Source organism: Candoia aspera, chromosome 14 (assembly GCF_035149785.1).
Source record: "Candoia aspera isolate rCanAsp1 chromosome 14, rCanAsp1.hap2, whole genome shotgun sequence".
In the NCBI taxonomy this organism is placed as follows: Eukaryota; Metazoa; Chordata; class Lepidosauria; order Squamata; family Boidae; genus Candoia; species Candoia aspera.
Window position 1 is genome coordinate 1,628,119 of NC_086166.1, and position 18,370 is coordinate 1,646,488.

The 18,370-nt window shown below is 47.6% G+C and overlaps 1 protein-coding gene across 3 annotated transcripts in view; it reads left to right on the top strand.

Annotated features, from left to right (window-relative positions):
- The first annotated feature begins 458 nt into the window (after nt 1-458).
- TOM1L2 (target of myb1 like 2 membrane trafficking protein) overlaps nt 459-18,370 on the top strand; it is a 29,693-nt gene continuing 11,781 nt past the window's right edge. For 2 of the 3 annotated variants that reach the window (XM_063314670.1, XM_063314671.1), the window contains exons 1-12: nt 459-579; nt 8,343-8,427; nt 9,112-9,190; nt 10,257-10,406; nt 11,074-11,208; nt 11,912-12,058; nt 12,189-12,305; nt 14,073-14,206; nt 15,543-15,591; nt 16,131-16,254; nt 17,048-17,165; nt 18,027-18,102. In XM_063314670.1, coding sequence (XP_063170740.1) covers nt 528-579; nt 8,343-8,427; nt 9,112-9,190; nt 10,257-10,406; nt 11,074-11,208; nt 11,912-12,058; nt 12,189-12,305; nt 14,073-14,206; nt 15,543-15,591; nt 16,131-16,254; nt 17,048-17,165; nt 18,027-18,102 — 1,266 coding nt within the window. In that variant the 5' untranslated portion in view covers nt 459-527. Of the gene's footprint in view, nt 580-8,342; nt 8,428-9,111; nt 9,191-10,256; nt 10,407-11,073; nt 11,209-11,911; nt 12,059-12,188; nt 12,306-14,072; nt 14,207-15,542; nt 15,592-16,130; nt 16,255-17,047; nt 17,166-18,026; nt 18,107-18,370 lie in introns of all 3 variants that reach the window. The other variant, XM_063314672.1, reaches the window with a different exon arrangement.

Consider the following 18,370-nt stretch of genomic DNA (forward strand, 5'->3'; position numbering starts at 1 on the left):
CACGTGACCGCCGCTCGAGCCCGCCCGACTTTCTTCTGGCGTCGGAGCCGCCGGCAAGACGAGCTCGATTCGCGTTCGCTTTACGGAACGTCCGTCAGAGCTGGTGGCCCAATGAGAAGCCGCATAAACAGCCCTTCCCTCTCGGGATTGATTGACGGAGCCACACGGCCCGCGAATCATCTGCGAATGCTACCCAATCGTCTGCAGGCTTCTGATGGAGCCTTCTCCAATCGTGAAGCGGGGAAGGCGGAGTCCTCTCCGTCCCCGCCTCGTCGTCGTCCCTCAGACGCCGTCCGCTTTCCAGTCGGATCGCCTGGCCTGACAGTGATGGGCGTCCTCCGCCCCCAATGAAAAAGCGCCCTCCGGGAGCGCCGTCCAGTCGACAGCGAGCCAGGGCCGTCCTCGGGCGCGAGCGCCGCCGCGCTTGGCTGCCGCCGCCGTCGCTCAGGCCGGGGAGGCGGGGCGAAGGCGCGGAGAGGCGAGGCGGAGCGGGCCGGGCGGCCGGTCGCGTTTGTTGTCATCTCAAGATGGAGTTTCTGCTGGGGAACCCCTTCGCCACCCCGGTGGGGCAGAGCCTCGGTAGGCGGGCGCGGGGCCGCCGGGGCAGCGCCGGCGGGGGGAATTCTGGCCGGCTGGGCCTCCGCTGAGGCGCCCTCGGGCCAAGCGGGAGGCTGGGCCGGGGGGGGCTCCCCGACCCCTAGGCCTGCTGCGGGGCACCCAGAGCCCCCCATGGAGCACTGAACCCCGCCCGGCCGGCCCCTCCCGGAAGGGCCCGCCGAGCCCCTCTGGGCCCTGCAAACAGCCCCGCCTGCACCGGTGCTGCTCCCCGCTTGGTCCGCGCAGAGCGCCCTTCCCAGCGGGTGCTTTCCCTTCTCCCGCTCGGGCCGCGGCAGCCCGCTTGGGGCTCCCCTGGGTGGTTTTTGCGGTGTCCTTCGACGCGTGGCCGCGCTGGCCTCTCGGGCGATGTTTATGCCGTGCCGGGTCGGCCTCGCGGGGCCCTTTTCAACTCTGCTCCTGCAAATGGTGCTGCTCCTCCTTCCTCTCCAGAGAGCCCTGTAAGGTCCCTCTGAATACACACGGGGCGTGGGGGGATTCCTCTTGCGAGGGTCCTTGCAACGGCCATCCGGGCAACGGCCATCTGTTTCCCTGGATGGGTTTTGTGCGTGGCCAAAAAAATGTGCCGAGTCAGCTGTGACACGCCCAGCAGCTCCAGAAGCTTGGCCGGGTTGCAGGATGACTTACGTTTTGTGCATGCTTTGATTAGTTAAGAAAACAAGCGATTTTTTAAAATAGGTATTTGCAGGGGACAGATGTTTTTGGAGGGAACAGATGTAAAAGACGTTTGCCTGGCAGACGCAGGCTTTCAGCAATCTGTAATTGTTAGTGGGGGGCACTGAAATGTGGAAGTTGGTGTGGTTCGGTGCGAGGCCTTCTGAGAATCTGTGGCAGAGGGGATGGGAAGCCAGGAATTCCCTGCTTAGGGGAGGTAGATGTTTCCGGAAGATACAGCCTCAGAGTCAGTGAAGGGACCATGAAAAGGAGGGACGATGTAGGGAAGCCTGGAATGTTGTGGATGAGCCTGGAATGCTGGCAGGGAATGAAACAGAGGATGCCTTAGAGGGAAAACTGGCTTGGAGGAACCTTGAAAACATATCAAGGTGCAGATTTAGAGGCCCTGTAATCTTGAAAAAGATCTCCTAGGCGGCATCCGAGAAAGGATGATTGAATTGTTTGTGGATATTTACAGCAACCTCTTCACTAAGGCTCGAGAAGCTGTGGTTTTCTTGGCTTAAAAAACAATGACTAAGCAGGGAAGGGAACGGTGGATTGCTGTACAAAAGCCATGTGTTAGAATGCAAGGACTTTGATGATACTGCCTTGCGATGTGTGCCAGATTTTTTTTTTTAAAGAAGCAATGCCTTTCATAAAGCATGCATGTCAGGAAATTTGGCTAGTGGGCTTTTTGCACAGTGGCTATCGAATCATTTTCTTGTGGAGATAGGACAAGGAGAGGACAAAGCTGTAGAGCAAGGTTGAGAAATATAGGGGAGAAGATGTGCATGTGTGGAGACATCTGGTACAGGGAATTGGAAGGTAGAATTGAGAAATACAAGATCTATGTTGCTTTCTATCTAGTTGAGTAGGACTTTTAGTCAAAATTAGAAAGTGGGCTGTAAGCTTTTCTTATGGGTAAGGATCTTGGTAAGTTTATAAAGTTCATAAAATTCTGGAAGTTAACTCTTTGTGAGATTATGCACCCACTTGCTTCTGCATCATTAGAGTCAGTGTTACACACAGTTTACTCTTGCATAGTCTTGTGAATGCCTTAGAGGTGCTTGGTATAAAGCAGGGAAAGCCTGTTTACCTTGAGCCCACTTTTCTTTGTGGCAGATGCTAATAGTTCAGAAGGAAATAAAAGATCCTGTTCTAAAGGGCAACAGTCTAATAGGGTGCCTCTCATTTTGCCCCTGGTGAATCAGAGATAGATTTTGGCCCTTTTCTAACTAATTGTGGCATTTTATTCAATGGAAAATGGATTCCCAGTGCAGACAAGGAAGGGTTGCATAATGAAAGTGTTGTGCGAAGTCCAAGAAATGTCATTTAATTTTGACTCTGTTGACCTTTATCAAGACCTTGAATAAGTGACTTGGAACATCCCTTTATTTAAATGGAGACATTACTGCAATTCTAAGAATTTTCTTTACAGTGTATGTATTGTTGCAATTTATTGGTGTGCTATGAAGTTGAAAGTCCTGAGGCTTTCCACCAGTTGTGAGGGAAAAACATAACAATTTCTGAAACAGAAACAGATAAGAACAGGGCATCCTTTCTCTTCTTTTTAAAAATTTTGCTTTGTTAGGGAACAGTTTCTATGTGGTCCTGATTCTGAAGAGACTCCTGAAATTCTGATTAAGTTCCTCAGAGTTTCGCTGCCTTTGTCAGGTCTTTGACAGCTATGGAGACTATAGTTTATAGAGGCTGATCCAGATAATGTACTATGCCATCAGGGGATTTATTTGGTCTTCATTTAGGATGTTGTGTGAACTCAATCACTGTAATTTGTAAGGAATTGTTAAACATAACTATAACTTAGTTCAAGGATTGATCCCAGCCTGGATGGCACACACTTGAGTCAGCAGAAGTTCATAGCGAAGTTAGAACTTCACATGGAAGTAGCTGTGCTTGGAAAATTTTAGCTGTCCTAAGCCTAGAGTTGGCCAACTCTAAAATGAGAAAAGACATTGCACTTATACACTCATTATTTCTACCCTGTTAGGCAAGAGATGGGAAAAAGTAATTTGAAAACCTTTATTCTGAAGGGAAAAAGGTTAATAACAGACTGTATTTACCTCTTTAGCTATTGGTTACCAAAAAAAAAAAGAACCAAAGGTTTGCTATGCACACAGTGTTCATCAAAGATCAAAATAATCCAACTCAGCTTGCAGAGTAGAATCCCCTCAGATGACAAATAGTGGCTTATATATTTCAGAGTCTCATGTCAGAAATTGTCCAATGTTCACTAGCACACACCTCCCCACCCCCCATTTGGAGTTTTGGGGTTGAACATTTGGTAATCTTGCAGGGTCTGGTGTGTATGACACTGACATTATGGGACCCAGCTGTTGAATACCCTGGAAAAAAGGCACCCAATTTGTATTCCTAAGAAGTTAGTTTGGGAACTTCACTTGTAGCTGCAGTTTTAGATTGCCAAGCTTGCAACTGCTTCTCCCGCATTCGTTGCTTTGCATCAGCTGCCCTGCAAGGCAACAAATTATTCAACTTACAGCCTTATGTCGGTTTGCAAAGCCAATGAAGGCCTTCTAATATGAGAAGCTGATGTTGCGTAGGCGAAAAAGTCATCAAAAACGCCTTCGCCGTAACGGCTGCATGGAACCTCTCTATTCAGAGAATGCGTACCACCAACCTCCAACAAACAGAGATTTTTGTCTGTATAGGGGCTCTTCCAATCACTACTAGCTTTAATAACAGAAACCTTCGAAGTCAGAAAACCTGATTCCCACAAGCAGAACGGTATCTTGCATTCAAGTGGACTTAACTTTGCTCAACCAGGAGATGCCTCGCCATTTGGGAAAAATAAAAAAAACCTGTAGTGCGTCCATTTCCGCTGATGGTACTAGAAATATTGCATGCTAACCCTAACCATGAGACAGGGCTGTGCTGAGTTTTGCCAAGACTCTGGCACAGTATCAATGGGTTAGGATGAGACAAAAAGTTAGAGATTAATTGGGGCCTGCTGTAGCTAAGGCTTTATAGTTGCCGCATTGATTCACTGACCCTTTCCTTGATCAAGAATAAAAAATGGAAACAGCCAGAGGTGGTCTCTTCATTATTACCATCTCATTATGGAATTTCAGAGGTCTGCAAGTCATGTACAGCAGGGTTCCTCAACCTTGGCAACTCTAAGCTGTGCGGGCTTCAACTCCCAGAATTCCCCAGCCAGCCTTCTGGCATTCTGGGAGTTGAAGTCCGCGCAGCTTAGAGTTGCCAAGGTTGAGGAACCCTGCTGTGCAGTGTTAGAAGTTCTCCTCTGGTGGCATAGGGTGAATGGCCTTAAAAGCAAGAGAAGCATGTTAGAGATTTCATTTTAATTTGAATGGGGATGGAAAAGCAGGCATGTCTTCGAAGAAAGAAGTTACCCTCTGTTATATAACCTTGGGTGAAGCTGTTCTTAGTTCACTGAGTTTTGCTTGTTGAGTGTTTCCGTGGTTCTTCCTGGCTTGTGTGAGATGCAATTATTTGGCCATTTTGCATTCATCGGGGGCTCTTTTGATGTTAGGGAAGATGGAGAATAGTCCCATTAAAGCATGGTGGGTTGATCACAGCTTTGGCCTCTGCAGTTAAAGCTGGTGGCCTCCTAAAATATCTAGGGCTAGAAATGCATCAGCATTGTACTCTCTCTGCCCGTAAATGGAATTGATTCCCATGAAAATTTAATTGTGAGCACACTAGAACATTAGGTAAACATGAGCAAACTCTCCTAAAGAAATGTTTGAGAAGAGCAGAGGCTTATCTGTCTCTTTGTAAAATGTAAATAACTCTGCTGAGAAACAGGTTCAAGCAGTAAGGGATAAACACTTTCAGGAGGTTAATGAGCAACTTGTTTATTAATTCATTGCTGATGCAACTCCCTCTACATGTTTGTCGTATTTGTGATGGCAAAAGGTTCTTCTGGCAGAATTTTTCACCAAGAATGATTGGACAAGATTTCTGTAAAAGCACAAAGCTGGCCGAGTAGGCCCCCAGAGATGTATTAAACACTGAGAAGACCATAATACTTGTTCCTTGAGGCTGAGAGTTAGCTGATGAAGGCACCCACAGAATCTCACGCTACAGCAGCCTTTCTCAAGCTTTTGACCCTGGAGGAAACCTTGAAACATTTTTCAGGCCTCAGGGAACCCCTGCACATTCAGGCTCAGAAATAGGCCAGAAGTTACAAAACTATTATATTCGTTTCATGGGTAGGCCTGGATATATGCATATATACATATACTGGTGGTACAGTTATAGGCAGTGTACTAAAAGCAGAGTCTCTGGGTTGTGTGAAGTGGCAGCTCTGTTCTAATTAGTCCTCATGCAGGCCATACCTGGGTGCCATATTTTGAGAAGGAAATCGACCAATAGGAGGATAGGCCTGGGTGGAGATCTGGAAACGAGACCTTATGAAGAATCATGGAAAGACCTGAATATGTTTAACCCAAAGAAGAGAAAAATATAAGGGGAGATACACTAGCAGTCTTCAAATAGCCAAAGGATTGCCCTGAAGGAAGTAGAGGGGGCAAGTCTTTGTTGTTCTGGAGGGTAGGACTAGAACCGGTGACGACAAGCGGTTTGGCTGTGGTTTTCAGCGAGACATTAGGAGAAGTATTTGAAGAGTAAAAGCTGTTGGAAATCAGCAGCCAGGCCTGTGATAACAGTGGCTTGCCAGTTTAAAACAGTGGTTTGGGAAAAGTTCTATAGATGAGGGGTGGTGCATTGTTTTGATATGGTCCGCTTCCTCCAAGAAATTTGGGGAGAATCTCTGCCTCCCCCTCCCAGTTTATTCTTAGACCCTACCTGTAAGTTGAAAGGTTAGAAGATGGTGACTGTCAACAGGTCATCCAGTGAGTTTCAGGGCTGCGGCTGTTGCCGATTATACGCTTCAATTCCTTTCATCTAAGCGTAGAATCCTCCTTGGAATCCTCTAACTCCTCCCTGCTCCTGTTTTCAAAGAACAGTGCGAAATTAAATGTTAGCTTCTGGCATATCCGGTGGTTAATAGGCAAATGCTAATGCAAAAACATTCCTGAACACAAAAATCCAAAGAGTAATAGAACTATACGTTTTTTTAAAAAAAAGGATGAGAATGTTTAAGTTCTGTGCAGGATTCCAAATAATTTTTTTGAAAATCAAGTAGGTCTGGTTCGATGCGACATATTGTTAATAGAAACAAAATACAGCTTGGCCCAAATGTTGCTCAGTAGCACAACAAGAATAAAAATGATAATTCTGTAAAGCAAGCACAGGCCTGCAGGTTAAAAGAAAAAAAGACCAATTCTCTTATAGTTCTCACTGTGAACAACTGTTTCCAATTAGATTGTCTCCCGACCAAGAGAATGGCTTGGTTCACGCATCCGGCTAAGCCCAAATGGAAGTTATTTGGGTTTCAGCTGAGGGTATCGTGTGAACCTAGTTATTGTGGTTCATAAACCATGGCTCCTGACTTGACAACATCCAGCAACCCTTTCACTCAGGGTTTATTCCATGAACCATTGCTTAGCTCGGTCAGTCTGTCTTGCTGGAATTGGACCTTAACTGACCCATCACAGCATCCCGACGATGGCCTACGACGACGGAGTAAATGCGGTTGGCAAAAGTACCCAGCGGTGCACGGGCTTTAACCGCCAAGATCGTATTCCACTGCAGTAACTCTAAGTGGCAAGTGACCATTTTCTTGAAACAGAAGACGGGGTGATTATTTTTCCACTTCGGACCACAAAACTCAAAAGCTCATCAGTAATCTATGATAAAAACAGAGCCCTCTGCGTTACTTGATGGAAATTAGCTGCTGTGAATACCTTGACAGTGTGCTGGAGGGGCCTCAGACCAGGATGTAATCTTTGCCTGAGGTCTGGTGGCTTGACATTCCCGCAGACAAAACACGTAGCACTTGCCAAAACACGCCCCTGTGGTAAAGTGCTTCGGGAGTGCTGTCATCTTATTTCAGATCAGCTTTCCCTTCATGATAATGAATTACGCTGCCAAAAGGAAATCCTCAGGAACTGAAAATTAAATCTTCAGTAGGAGCACATAATAAGTGATAGATTAGCTACTTAGTATTGAGTACAGGTAGCCCTCACTTAACAACCGGACTTACGACGCTGCTGAAAAAAATGACTTATAACTGGTCCTCACACTTACAACCATTGCAGCATCCCTGTGGTCACGTGATCATGATTTGGGCGCTTGGACACCAGTTCGCATTTATGCCCATGGCAGTGTGCCGGGGTCACATGATTGCCATTTTTGACCTTCCAGGCCAGCTTCTGGGGAGCAAAATCAGTGGGGAACAGCGTGATTTGCTTAATGACTAGGTGGCTCGCTTAACGCCCACAATGATTCACTTAACAACCGCTGCAAAAAGGTCATAAAATCATGTCAGATTCACTTAATAACCACTTCGCTTAGCAGCCAAAATTCTGGTCCCAGTTGTGGTTGTTAAGCGAGGACTGTATTGTGTACTTTATCTCTTGTTAATATGAAGTACTTAAGGGTATGGTTATATATTGATATTGATACTGCACCCAGTTAGAATGCTCTGATTTTCATTTTTTTTTTTCCGGGTTTTTTTTAGTGGCACCAGTCAAAAGGCTTAATGAGATTTTGAGCTTCCCCTCCTTGAGAGGTTTTTGTGCAAAAATGGAAAAACATGAGAGGGCAGCACAGGTGATTATTGCTGTTAGCCGGAGGAGGTTGCTCTATAAAATTCTGCATAATATGGCAGAAGGCTGCCGGACTCAAAACTTGGTCTCAAAGTATTTTCCTTCCTACTTCTGAATTCTTTTCCTTCTCCTGCAATCTTCTATTGGTCATTTTCTAAACTGAAAGCCCTTCGGGTTGCTCACTTTTTGCAAACCGTGACACGCTCTGTGGGTGCTGTATTTTATTTAAATCTGAACAAGTTTGTGGCACATCATTTGCCTGGAAGGAGGAGAATCTTGGTGGAATATCTTGTTCTGCACGGCATGAAGCGATTCTTACCCGCCGTAGGTGAGGCTCGCCAGTTTGGCCTAATGAATGCTGTAAACCCGGAGGAGACAGCAACGCTTTTGGTTGTCTTGCAGAAAAGGCCACTGATGGCTCCCTGCAGAGCGAAGACTGGACGCTGAACATGGAGATATGTGACATCATCAATGAGACCGAAGAAGGGTATGTGTGTGGGCACCATGTTAGCTGAAGCCGAAGTTGCTTGGCATGTCTTTGGGGGCCTCTTTTTCTGGGAAAGCAGTCGCTCGTTGGTAGGGTTGGCTCTGCCAGCAGTTTTGATGTCCAGCACCCGATCAGTGCAGATAGTGCTTGCTTGCCTTAAACCTAACCAAGCAGGCAAGATGGGGCTAAATGGACCAGTGTCTTGAAGTTATATAAGCCAAATTCTTGTGTGGCCTCAGCCCCCAGCATTTGATTTTAAGCCTGAAGAAGCCACATTCAATAGCTGGAACACTTTAGTCCAAAGCCGCTCTCTGCATTTAAATGCCAGGGCGGTATTGTCGACCAATCTTCGCAACCTTGTTTTTGCCTACTGATAAGGCTGGCGCTGGTACCAGCATCACAAAAACAAAACCTTTTTGCTGGCTTCTTTTCAGCATCTACTTAGCTCCTGGCCTGCGGGTGGTGGTGGTTTTTTTGCATTATCTGCTGAAATTATTTGTGTGTTCCCTTGGGGAAATACATTCTCCTTCGAGATACTCTGCTGTAATGGAGCAAATACTGAAGCCTCCAAGCACCCGGGTTCAAAACAGGCATGCACAAACAGCTTAAAACTGGGGTTGCTGTGTTTCTGTACTTTGAGAAGCCCCTAGAGCCTTCACCGTCATCTCATCTTTCCCTCATCAGCCCAAAGGATGCTGTTAGAGCTCTCAAGAAAAGACTGAATGGAAACAAAAACTACAGAGAAGTGATGCTGGCTCTAACGGTAGGTGCGACGAATCAGGAGCTGGAGACACGGGGGCCAAGTCAGTCACCCTGGAACCCAGCCTAGCAGTGAACGAGGTGTATCCAAGCAGGTGTTTGCAGCGCCAGAGTATACTGGCTGGCCGGTTAAAAGACAAAGGGCCAGTTCCAGAGGGCTGTATTTTTGGTGGGCCTTGTGGCCAAGGAAGACGTTGTGGTTTTTCAACATTCTGCTCCTCCTCCAAAGCGGGTACCTTCCGCTAAGTGCATGCTACCCATCCAGGATGCAGGGTGATACCAGTCTATGATTTCCTTCTCCCTCTCTGAGTTGTACATTTGAAGCCAGGCACAGGTTATTCCTGCATCGCTTAGGCTCTCAGGCACACGAAACTGTGGGAGAGCAGGGTCTGTGCGAGGCCTGGCCTGCCACTAAGCCGAGAAAGCTGTGTGGGGTCCTCCCCATGCCCACGCTAGCTTAACTTTGAAGTACTCGGGAGACTGCAGGAGCTTCACTTGCCTTCTCTAGGTCCAAGCAGGAGACAAAGGGATGGAGGGTTTTTTTTTTTTTTTAAGTTGCATTATCAGGGATTTCTTGGGTTGCGAATGAATTAAGTTAACCTGAAAAGCCAGGCTCGTCCCGCTAGCTTCCTATACCATATTGTGTGGGTTTAGGGGGCTCTACTGCTTGCCCGCACCATACAACGTTTGTTTCAACTGCCATTAATAAGGTTCACATAGGATGTAAATCTGTAGGTTCCCTCATTTCATTTAAGTAGCACTTGAGTGCAGTTGCAAGACGTGCTTGCGCTGTGTTTTTGGAGTGGACGGAGCACCCCGGAGAAGCACAGATGCCTCCTCTGGGACAGTTGACCTCCGAGGCCGGACGGGTGGCTGGGGTTCCTCACGCTTACCAGGAGCGGGAGAATGTTGGCTGCTGTAGGGAAATGCGCGGGTCCCCTGGTTAAACTCTGCAGCCCTTCGCTCTCTGTCCTTTCTCAGAGTAGGCCCTTGGAAAAAGCAGTTCTGTTTCTTAGGACGCCGAGTGTCGACTCTCTCTTCCGCACCTGAAAGGTGTTTTTCACCCAAAGGTACTGGAAACGTGCGTAAAGAACTGCGGCCATCGCTTCCATATCCTCGTAGCCAACCGAGATTTCATAGATGGCGTCCTGGTGAAAATCATTTCACCCAAGAATAATCCTCCCACGATCGTTCAAGATAAAGTCCTTGCCCTGATTCAGGTATGTCAAGATGCTTTTAATCAATTATACTTCCTCTCTCTCTCAGCACAGAACGCCACAAACCCTACAGGTCTGTATTGAAGTTATCACTGGATTGCCAAGACATACATTTTCTGTGAATAATATTTTCTCTTTCTGCGTATAGAGACGCTCACTTTTTTCAGTCCCATGGGAGTAAAGAGGGTATAAATAACCAAACCTAACAGCTTAGAGAGAATATCCCAGCCTTCTCATGATTTCCAGCTAATGGCTGAACTGGCTGGGGATTATGGGAGTTGACATCTAACCCATCAGGAGGACATCAGATTGGCCAAAATAGTCACCCTGGTTACAGAATTTGTAGCTGGCCTTCCTGCATAGCCAAAAGATCTCTGCAGCTGTACAGGTAGTCCTCGACTTACGACCACAATTGGGATCGGAGCTTCTGTTGCTGAGTGAGGCGGTCATTAAGTGAGTCACGCCCGATTATACATCCTTTTTGCCACGGTAATTTCAGGAGGGTCTCTGGTGAGGCCCACTTGGGGTTGTGGGGGTCTCATGGTCCCTCAGGTTGACATGGAGCCCAAGAAAAACCAATAAAGAGTCCAGATATCCCAGTGAAAGAAACGTGGGTTGTGCAGAAACAGCATGACAATCCTCCCCGCTTGGGTTTTTTTTCCACTCCCAGGCTTGGGCTGATGCCTTTCGAAGTAGCCCTGATCTCACAGGGGTTGTGCACATTTATGAAGAGCTCAAGAGGAAAGGGGTAGAGTTCCCCATGGCTGATCTGGATGCTCTGTCTCCGATACACACCCCGCAGAGAGTAAGTATGCAAGACCTGGAAATAAAAGGCCCTGCCTGAGACGGCGTAGACCCTGAACCACGAATTAAAAGAGAAAGCTTTTAAAAGCTTCCTCTCTTTAGTCGTACGTTATTTTATTCATTCCGTTCCATTCCATTTTTATTTTTGGGGGGGAAACAAGATCAAAACCCCATAAAGACATGCCACACTCCTCTAATAACACTCATCTTGCATCTATATTCATGTCATGTTATACAATTAAATTACTAATCTGTAAGTCAGCAATAGGAAAAAGAGAGAAGAAGTGAAGCTATATTCTGGTATTGGTAGTTCAAATTCTCCATATGACCGCTGGTTTAGATATTTTTGAAAAGGATGTGTTTCCCAGCCTAGACAACTTCCAGAGGTGTATTCCCAGATTTCTTAGTGATGGTCATGCTGGCTGAGGAATTCTGGGAATTGAAATCCACCCACCTGGAAGTTGCCAAGTTTGGGAAACACTGATTTAGAAGGAGCTTGCTCCGAAGCATCCCATCTCCCAGGGTGATGGACCAGCTGTTGGGATGGGAAGCTGGACAATAGCACTCCACCCTCTTTGGGCCTCCAGACCATTTAGGCAACCGTTGTAGACAGAATTCCCCCCACCCCCCCGCCCCGATTCCCCTCTGCTTATTTAAATGTGGGCCGGGTCCCTCTTTGAACAACCTGCCATTTCCTTTTCTAGAGCGTTCCTGAAATTGACCCGGCTGCCAACATGCACAAGTCCCAGTCTCAGCAGAAGATGAGCTCCTCTACCTCTCCGACAGCTTTCCCGGGTTCTCAGGCCCCTGCCCTGAACGTGGCCGGCCCTATCACAGCAAATACGGAACAGGTAGTGTGCAGGCAGGGCTCTGGAGGAATGGGCTCGGGGGGAGAGGGGAGCTGTGGCACGCACACTCCTTCGAGAGAAGTTCATTGTCCTTTAAAAACAGAAGCCCTTTCCTCCTCCTTCCCCCTCCCAGATTGCACGATTACGCAGTGAGTTGGATGTTGTTCGTGGCAACACAAAGGTGATGTCAGAGATGCTCACAGAAATGATCCCCGGGCAAGAGGATTCGTCAGACCTTGAGTTACTGCAGGTAAATCTATGCGAGTGCAATTTTCCTAGGTCTTCTGTATTTTCTTCTCTTATCTTTCCTGATTTTGATGAACTTTTTAAGCCACTTAATCTGGAGCAACATAGAGAGCCATGGAGCTGGGAGGGGCCATTCAGTTATTGAAGACCGATCTCCTGCTCGGTGAAGAATCCAGATTCCGGCATTTGCGGCAAATGGTTTTCCAACCTCTATTTATACACATCTCTGAAAGGACACCCCACCCCTCCCTTCCATTCCCAGCTCCTCTTATGGTTAGCCGGAAATCAAAAGGAGTCTGCTGTCACAATGTTCCTACTGACAAATGTTATAAAAGGCAGAAGGTGAACTACGGCTCACTTCATCAGGTGCAAATTTTAGCTTTAGCCATTCCTTCTGATTTTTGGCCACCGTGGACTAACACAGCTCTCCTCCTGCCATGTCTCTCGTTGTTTGGAAATTTGTCCTAATTCAACCAGAAGCTGTCTCCCTGGAACCTAAGTCCATCGTTCTGCGCTCTACCTTCTTGGGTGATAGAGGACGAGTCCCTGCCTTCTTCTGCGGACGCCCCTTTAGCTGCTTGGATTTAAGAAACCGAGATAAGCGAGTGGTTGGCTATCGCCCCTTAGAAATAGACAAAACAAAAGAAGCCACGGAGCGGTTAAGTAAGAGAAAATTTCCTGGTGCAGCGCAAGCCGGTTCTGTCAGCCTGTCTTCGCTACCTGAGTCCAAACTCCTGAAACGTCACTGTCTGGCTCTAAACTGACAAGATTAAAACCGACGTTGGCAAACCGGCCCTCAAGCTGTTGCGGCAGCTGGAGAGCCCGAGTGGAGATTTACGCCGCTCTCTGAATGTCAGTCTCAGCAGAGGAAGCCCATGCAGCTCTTCCTGCTTCTCAGAGGTGATGTGCTGTCAGCGCTGTCCTGATTTTCCACTCTGGCAGGGCAGGCATCCAGATTCAGGGTGGTGGTGATGGTGATGATGCTGTCCGTTCAGTCGTGTCCGATGCTTGGCAATTCTATGGACCAGCTCTCTCCACTTTTCCCAATCTTGTACGGCTTCTTTTGGTGGTTTCATGCTCTGGCTAGTGTCGGCTTTAATGGTGTCTAGCCACCATGTTTTTTGGTGGCCACATTAGCTTTTACCACTGACCGTTCCGAGCATAACTGCTTTTTCCAGCGAGTTTGATCACATGACATGGCCGAAATAAGTAAGGCGGAGTTTTGTGATTTTGCCCACCAGCAATATGTCTGGTTTTATACTCTCCGGTACTCGCTTGTCTGTCACCTTTGCTGACCAAGGAATGCGCAGGAGGCTTCTCCAGCACCACAGCTCAAATGAGTCGGTTTTCCTCCTGTCTAGTTTTTTCACGGTCCAACTTTCGCAACCACAGGTAGCTATGGGAAACACGATAGTGCGGACTAATCTGCATTTAAGATTCAGGGCAGCTTTTGTTTAAAGGTCACCACACATGAACAGTACAGAGGGGGGAGCTGGTGAAGGGCTTCTCTTGTTGTTGGGTAGAACAGTGATGTCCAGTGGGCAGAGGGGGGTCACCTGGATAGGCCGGGCCCCTTGTGCAGAGGGAGCCAAGCCAAGCCAGATGTTTGCCACTGCCTCCCTTAGTGACATCTCTTCCCAGCTCCAGAAGCAAAAATACATTTCAAAAGCAGCAGGACCTCCTTCCAGCGCTGAAAATTCTGGCCCCTCTTGTGGTGCCAGCCATGGAGGCCGTTCCTTGCTCTCAGACATCTCCTTGTCTGCTCTCCCAGGAGCTGAACCGCACTTGCCGAGCTATGCAGCAGCGGATTGTGGAGCTGATCTCCAGGGTGTCCAATGAAGAGGTCACGGAGGAGCTGCTTCATGCCAATGATGACTTGAATAACATCTTCCTCCGATACGAGAGGTGACTTCTCTTTTTTCTGTGAGAAGTTAGTTCCTCTGGTGCAACGGCAGGGCAAGACCAGACCATCCCTCTCTAGTGGCAGCCGCTATCAGCATGGGGTGTCCCCCAGAGGAGGAGATGTTCAAGAGTCTTTTTTTAAAAATAGTAATTTTATTAAAAATTACAGTTGCAATGATAAAAAACTGATACAAACTAAAAAAAAAAGAATAAAAAATGGTGCAGAAAATAAAAAATAAAAAAATAATATAGTGAAGAAAAAGAAATATGTAAAGAAATGACTTCTCCCTTCATCACAAGTATAAACAATTTTAGTAACTTATCACCTTCTCTTAAAATACAACAAAGGATTTCTTCCCATATCCCATTTCTTTATCTATAAACAAATCCTTAAAACCTCATCATTTCAGTCCTGATCAGCAAAAATCCTTTAAGGATTACCAGAGATAACATATCTATTTTAACCCTGATCAAATAAACCCACTTTATATTCCTTCCTTTTACTTCTAATACTCTTGAACTTTAGTCCCTTCAAATAATGTCCTAGAACTTGATTTCTTTCCATTTTTTCTGTGTCCCTTCTCACAAAATTCTTCAAAGCTCTAACAAGCCTCTTTCGTAAATCCAATATAGGAAAATTATCCAAGAAGGCAGGGGAGATTACAGTTGTAAATGTCAGAGTTATGGTTCTTGCTCTGCTTTTCAGCTGTTGGTAATTGACACTCACATGCCTACCCTGATGCCTGGCTGTGTTAGGTGTTATGTGTAAAGTAGGACGCTAGATGTCTGGAAAGAACATCCCGAAAACAGCATCCAACTCAAAGGAATCCGAGTAACAATGCAAGCTAGCCAGGTGTCCAAAAACACTAAATGGTTGCATGCATCTAGTGGCTGTCTGGATATTTTCATTCCAGATGTGGGCCCTGCCCTGCAGAACAGATCACAAACAGGGATGTGTTTATTTGCTTAGAAGCACATATCAAGTCCGGCTCTGGTTAAGTGCCACAACGTAGCCTCAGAGAGCGAGCAAGTATGCCATGGAGGAAGCTTCCCCAAGCGCAATCCATCTCCAGGCTAGGGCCAAAAATACTCTCCTTGCAGACCACCACTTCCTGTGGGCTGTTTGTGTTACCCTCTGTGGCAACAGGGGAGATGGGAAAAGAATGTGGCAGATGGGCCTTGTGGTCCTCTCCTGGGTGTCTTGCCTGGAATCAGCCCCTTCCCCTTTTGCTCCACAATCGTTCCCTCTCCCCATTCCTGTTTTTGCGTTAAGACCCAACTTGTTCAGAACTGCCCCTGTCCTCACTTTTAATCTCTCTCGGTTCTTGGCCGCCTCTAGGTTTGAACGCTACAGGTTGGGTCGATCTGCACAGAACACAAGTAATGGGGTAAGTCCTCTGGCCAGCCTCAGATTGAGCTTAACTCGTGGGGTCCTTAGTGGCAGGTCAACACGGGAGGATCTGCTTGCAGATTGGAAGGATCAGGCAAGTGGGATTCTGTAGTGCTGCTTCCAGCCGTTTCAAGCCGATCAGGAGGGGGGAAATCTTAGAATCCTCGGGTTGGAAATTCAACCCTCTGCTTGTTGCGGGAATCTTAGAGCCTCTATTACTGTCTCCAGCGATTCTTTAAGCACCGCCGTCCTCATCAGAGTGTGGGTGGTGGCCACCATCATCTTCTGCTTGTGTGTTGGGAGAGGGGGCTCAGCATTGGCAGAATTCGGTCCCTTTTAGCTGAGATGCCATAACCAGGGAAAGAAAGAACATCTGAAGAAAGGTGGTAGGGGGGCACGCTTGTATATACGCACACATGCCTGGTCATAACATCCTGGGGCTCAACAGAGCAACCCGGTGCTCTCTGACGTGCGTGACCCAGCAGAGATGCCGTTCCTCCTGGGCGACCTCTGCTGCTATCCTGTATGTCCCTGCAGGTTCTCAGTGAAGTGACTGAGGACAACTTAATAGATCTGGGCCCTGGTTCTCCAGCAGTGGTCAGCCCCATGGTTGGGAACACAGCCCCCGCCTCCACCCTTTCTTCTCAGCTGGCTGGGCTTGGTGAGTATTTTTTTCTTTTTCTTTCTCAAGGGGAGGAAGCCTCAAGAAGCTAGCCCACAGCGAGAGCCTTTGAAACTTGAGATGTTGCCCATTATGTAGTATGTAGCTTATGTAGTTGCCAGTCTTTGATGCTGGCAGCTCTGTAGGGGCAAACATCTAGGAGCCCAAGTTTTGCATTTAAATGCAGGGGCCTTTTTCGTTGATAACAGTAACAGCTTTGTGCACAATAAGCCTCTGAGATGAGGTGCAGCCTTTAATCACCTGGTGCGCAATCTTTAGCCATGCTGTGTGCAAATCTGTTTGTCCCAGTAGGAGTCTCAGAGTCAAATTGATGTCCCACATTATATTCAAGCTGTGTATTATTTAACTCATTTATGTGGCCCCTTCTCTGGCACCAAGTCTTTTGCGCTGCAAAGAGGCGAGGAGAACTGGACGTTGTGCCTTTTCCTGCCCAGTCTGTTCTTCCCCCGAATTTTGTCTTCCTCCTCTTCCCATCTCCCCAAAGATGAGTTTGAGATCAGTGCTCATCTTTCAGGTCGTGGCGATGGACTGTCAAGGGAGATGAGACCAGACAGGGGCAGCCATGGCCCTGTTGTCCATGGGGATGGGAGGAGGAAGGGAAATGTGGCTGGCGTCAGGCCTGGTGATAGGGAATGTGCATATGCACTAAGACTCCCCATCATCAAAAGATAGAGTACTGATTCTTTGCTCAAAGCAAAACACGCCCATCTTCCTCTGTTCACTTGTCCCACGACAAGACTTCAAGCTTTTCTTTCTCTCTCTCTCTCCACAGACTTGGGCACAAACAATGTGAGTGGAACGCTAAGCACGCTCCCCCACAGCGATCCCCGTGATGACTTCGACACGTTTGCACAAACACGAGGCGGTCCCTTGGCAGATCAGCGCAAGACGTAGGTGGCCGTGGCGTGGACTCCGCTGTCCCTCCGCAATTGACCAAGGGGCTCCCCAGGCCCACAGTCATCCTCTGGGCCATGGGTTCAACTCCTGTGCCAGTGAATTACCAGGTGGCTTCATTTCATGGCCACTGCGCTCCAGCAAATGCATTCCTCCTTTCTTAGAAACACAGTTAGAGCTGATCTTACCCCAAGGGCTTGGAGAGAGCGAATGTGGATGGCTCAGTTCCCAGTTAGATCATATTTCAGACCATTCTAGGCCACTCAGAGCCAATCCAAATTCATTGAGAAGTCATAGCCTATCAGAAATGCGGCATGAGACGTTTTTGTGGACCCCAGGAACGCCGCCTTGCCCTTTCCAGTCCATTATTTTGGAAGGCACGGTGGTGATGCTGTCCCCACTTTCAGGGCCTTTAAAAATGGAGTCATCCTGGCTCTCTGGAGATTTGCTGGATGAATTACAGCCCCCAGAGACCTCTTAGAGACTCCTTGGTATTTAAGCATGAATGATGCATTCTTGTCTTTGTTTCATTGGCTCCACCCTGTGGCTGATTTAGGGGGGATTTTTGCGCAATCAACTCCCTCTGCCTTAATTGTGTTGGCCTTGTGGGCTTCTTGGAGATGTGAAATCCCCAGATTTAGGAGGTAGTGAAGTGCAACTTTTTATGTATTCAGCTCCCATAATAAAATTTGCCCCTCTGGGTGGAATAGTTAACGTGCTTGCATCTGGCTGTGCTCATTATTCTCCTCCCTTTTTACAAACAAAATTGGCATGCTGTTGTCTCTCCTTCGTGTGTTTTCCTTTGCTGTTGTTAGTTCCTGGTCATTCCACCAATTCTCTTCTTTCCTTTTTTCCAGCATGACAAGGGAGGATCCACCGGCAGCAAAAGGACCCGCACCTGCCCCGGATATCCGGAAACCCAGTTCAGGAGGGGTAAGTCATTACTCTGTTCTGCTGCGTTACAGAAGGGGTGTGTGTGTGTGTGTGTCTGTCCCATCTCAAGCTGGGAACACTGAAGGCAAATGTATTCCCTCATGTGCGATTGTCTGTTTTTGGGCACCTGGCTGGAACTGGCAGAGTGAGCTGGAGCCACCTCATCGCTTGGTCACTGGGGGGCTTAGCAGCCTTGTCTAGAAGCATTGGAGGACCAGATGTGAAATGGCAAACGGTCAGTGGGAAACTCCTGAGGACAGCCCGAAGA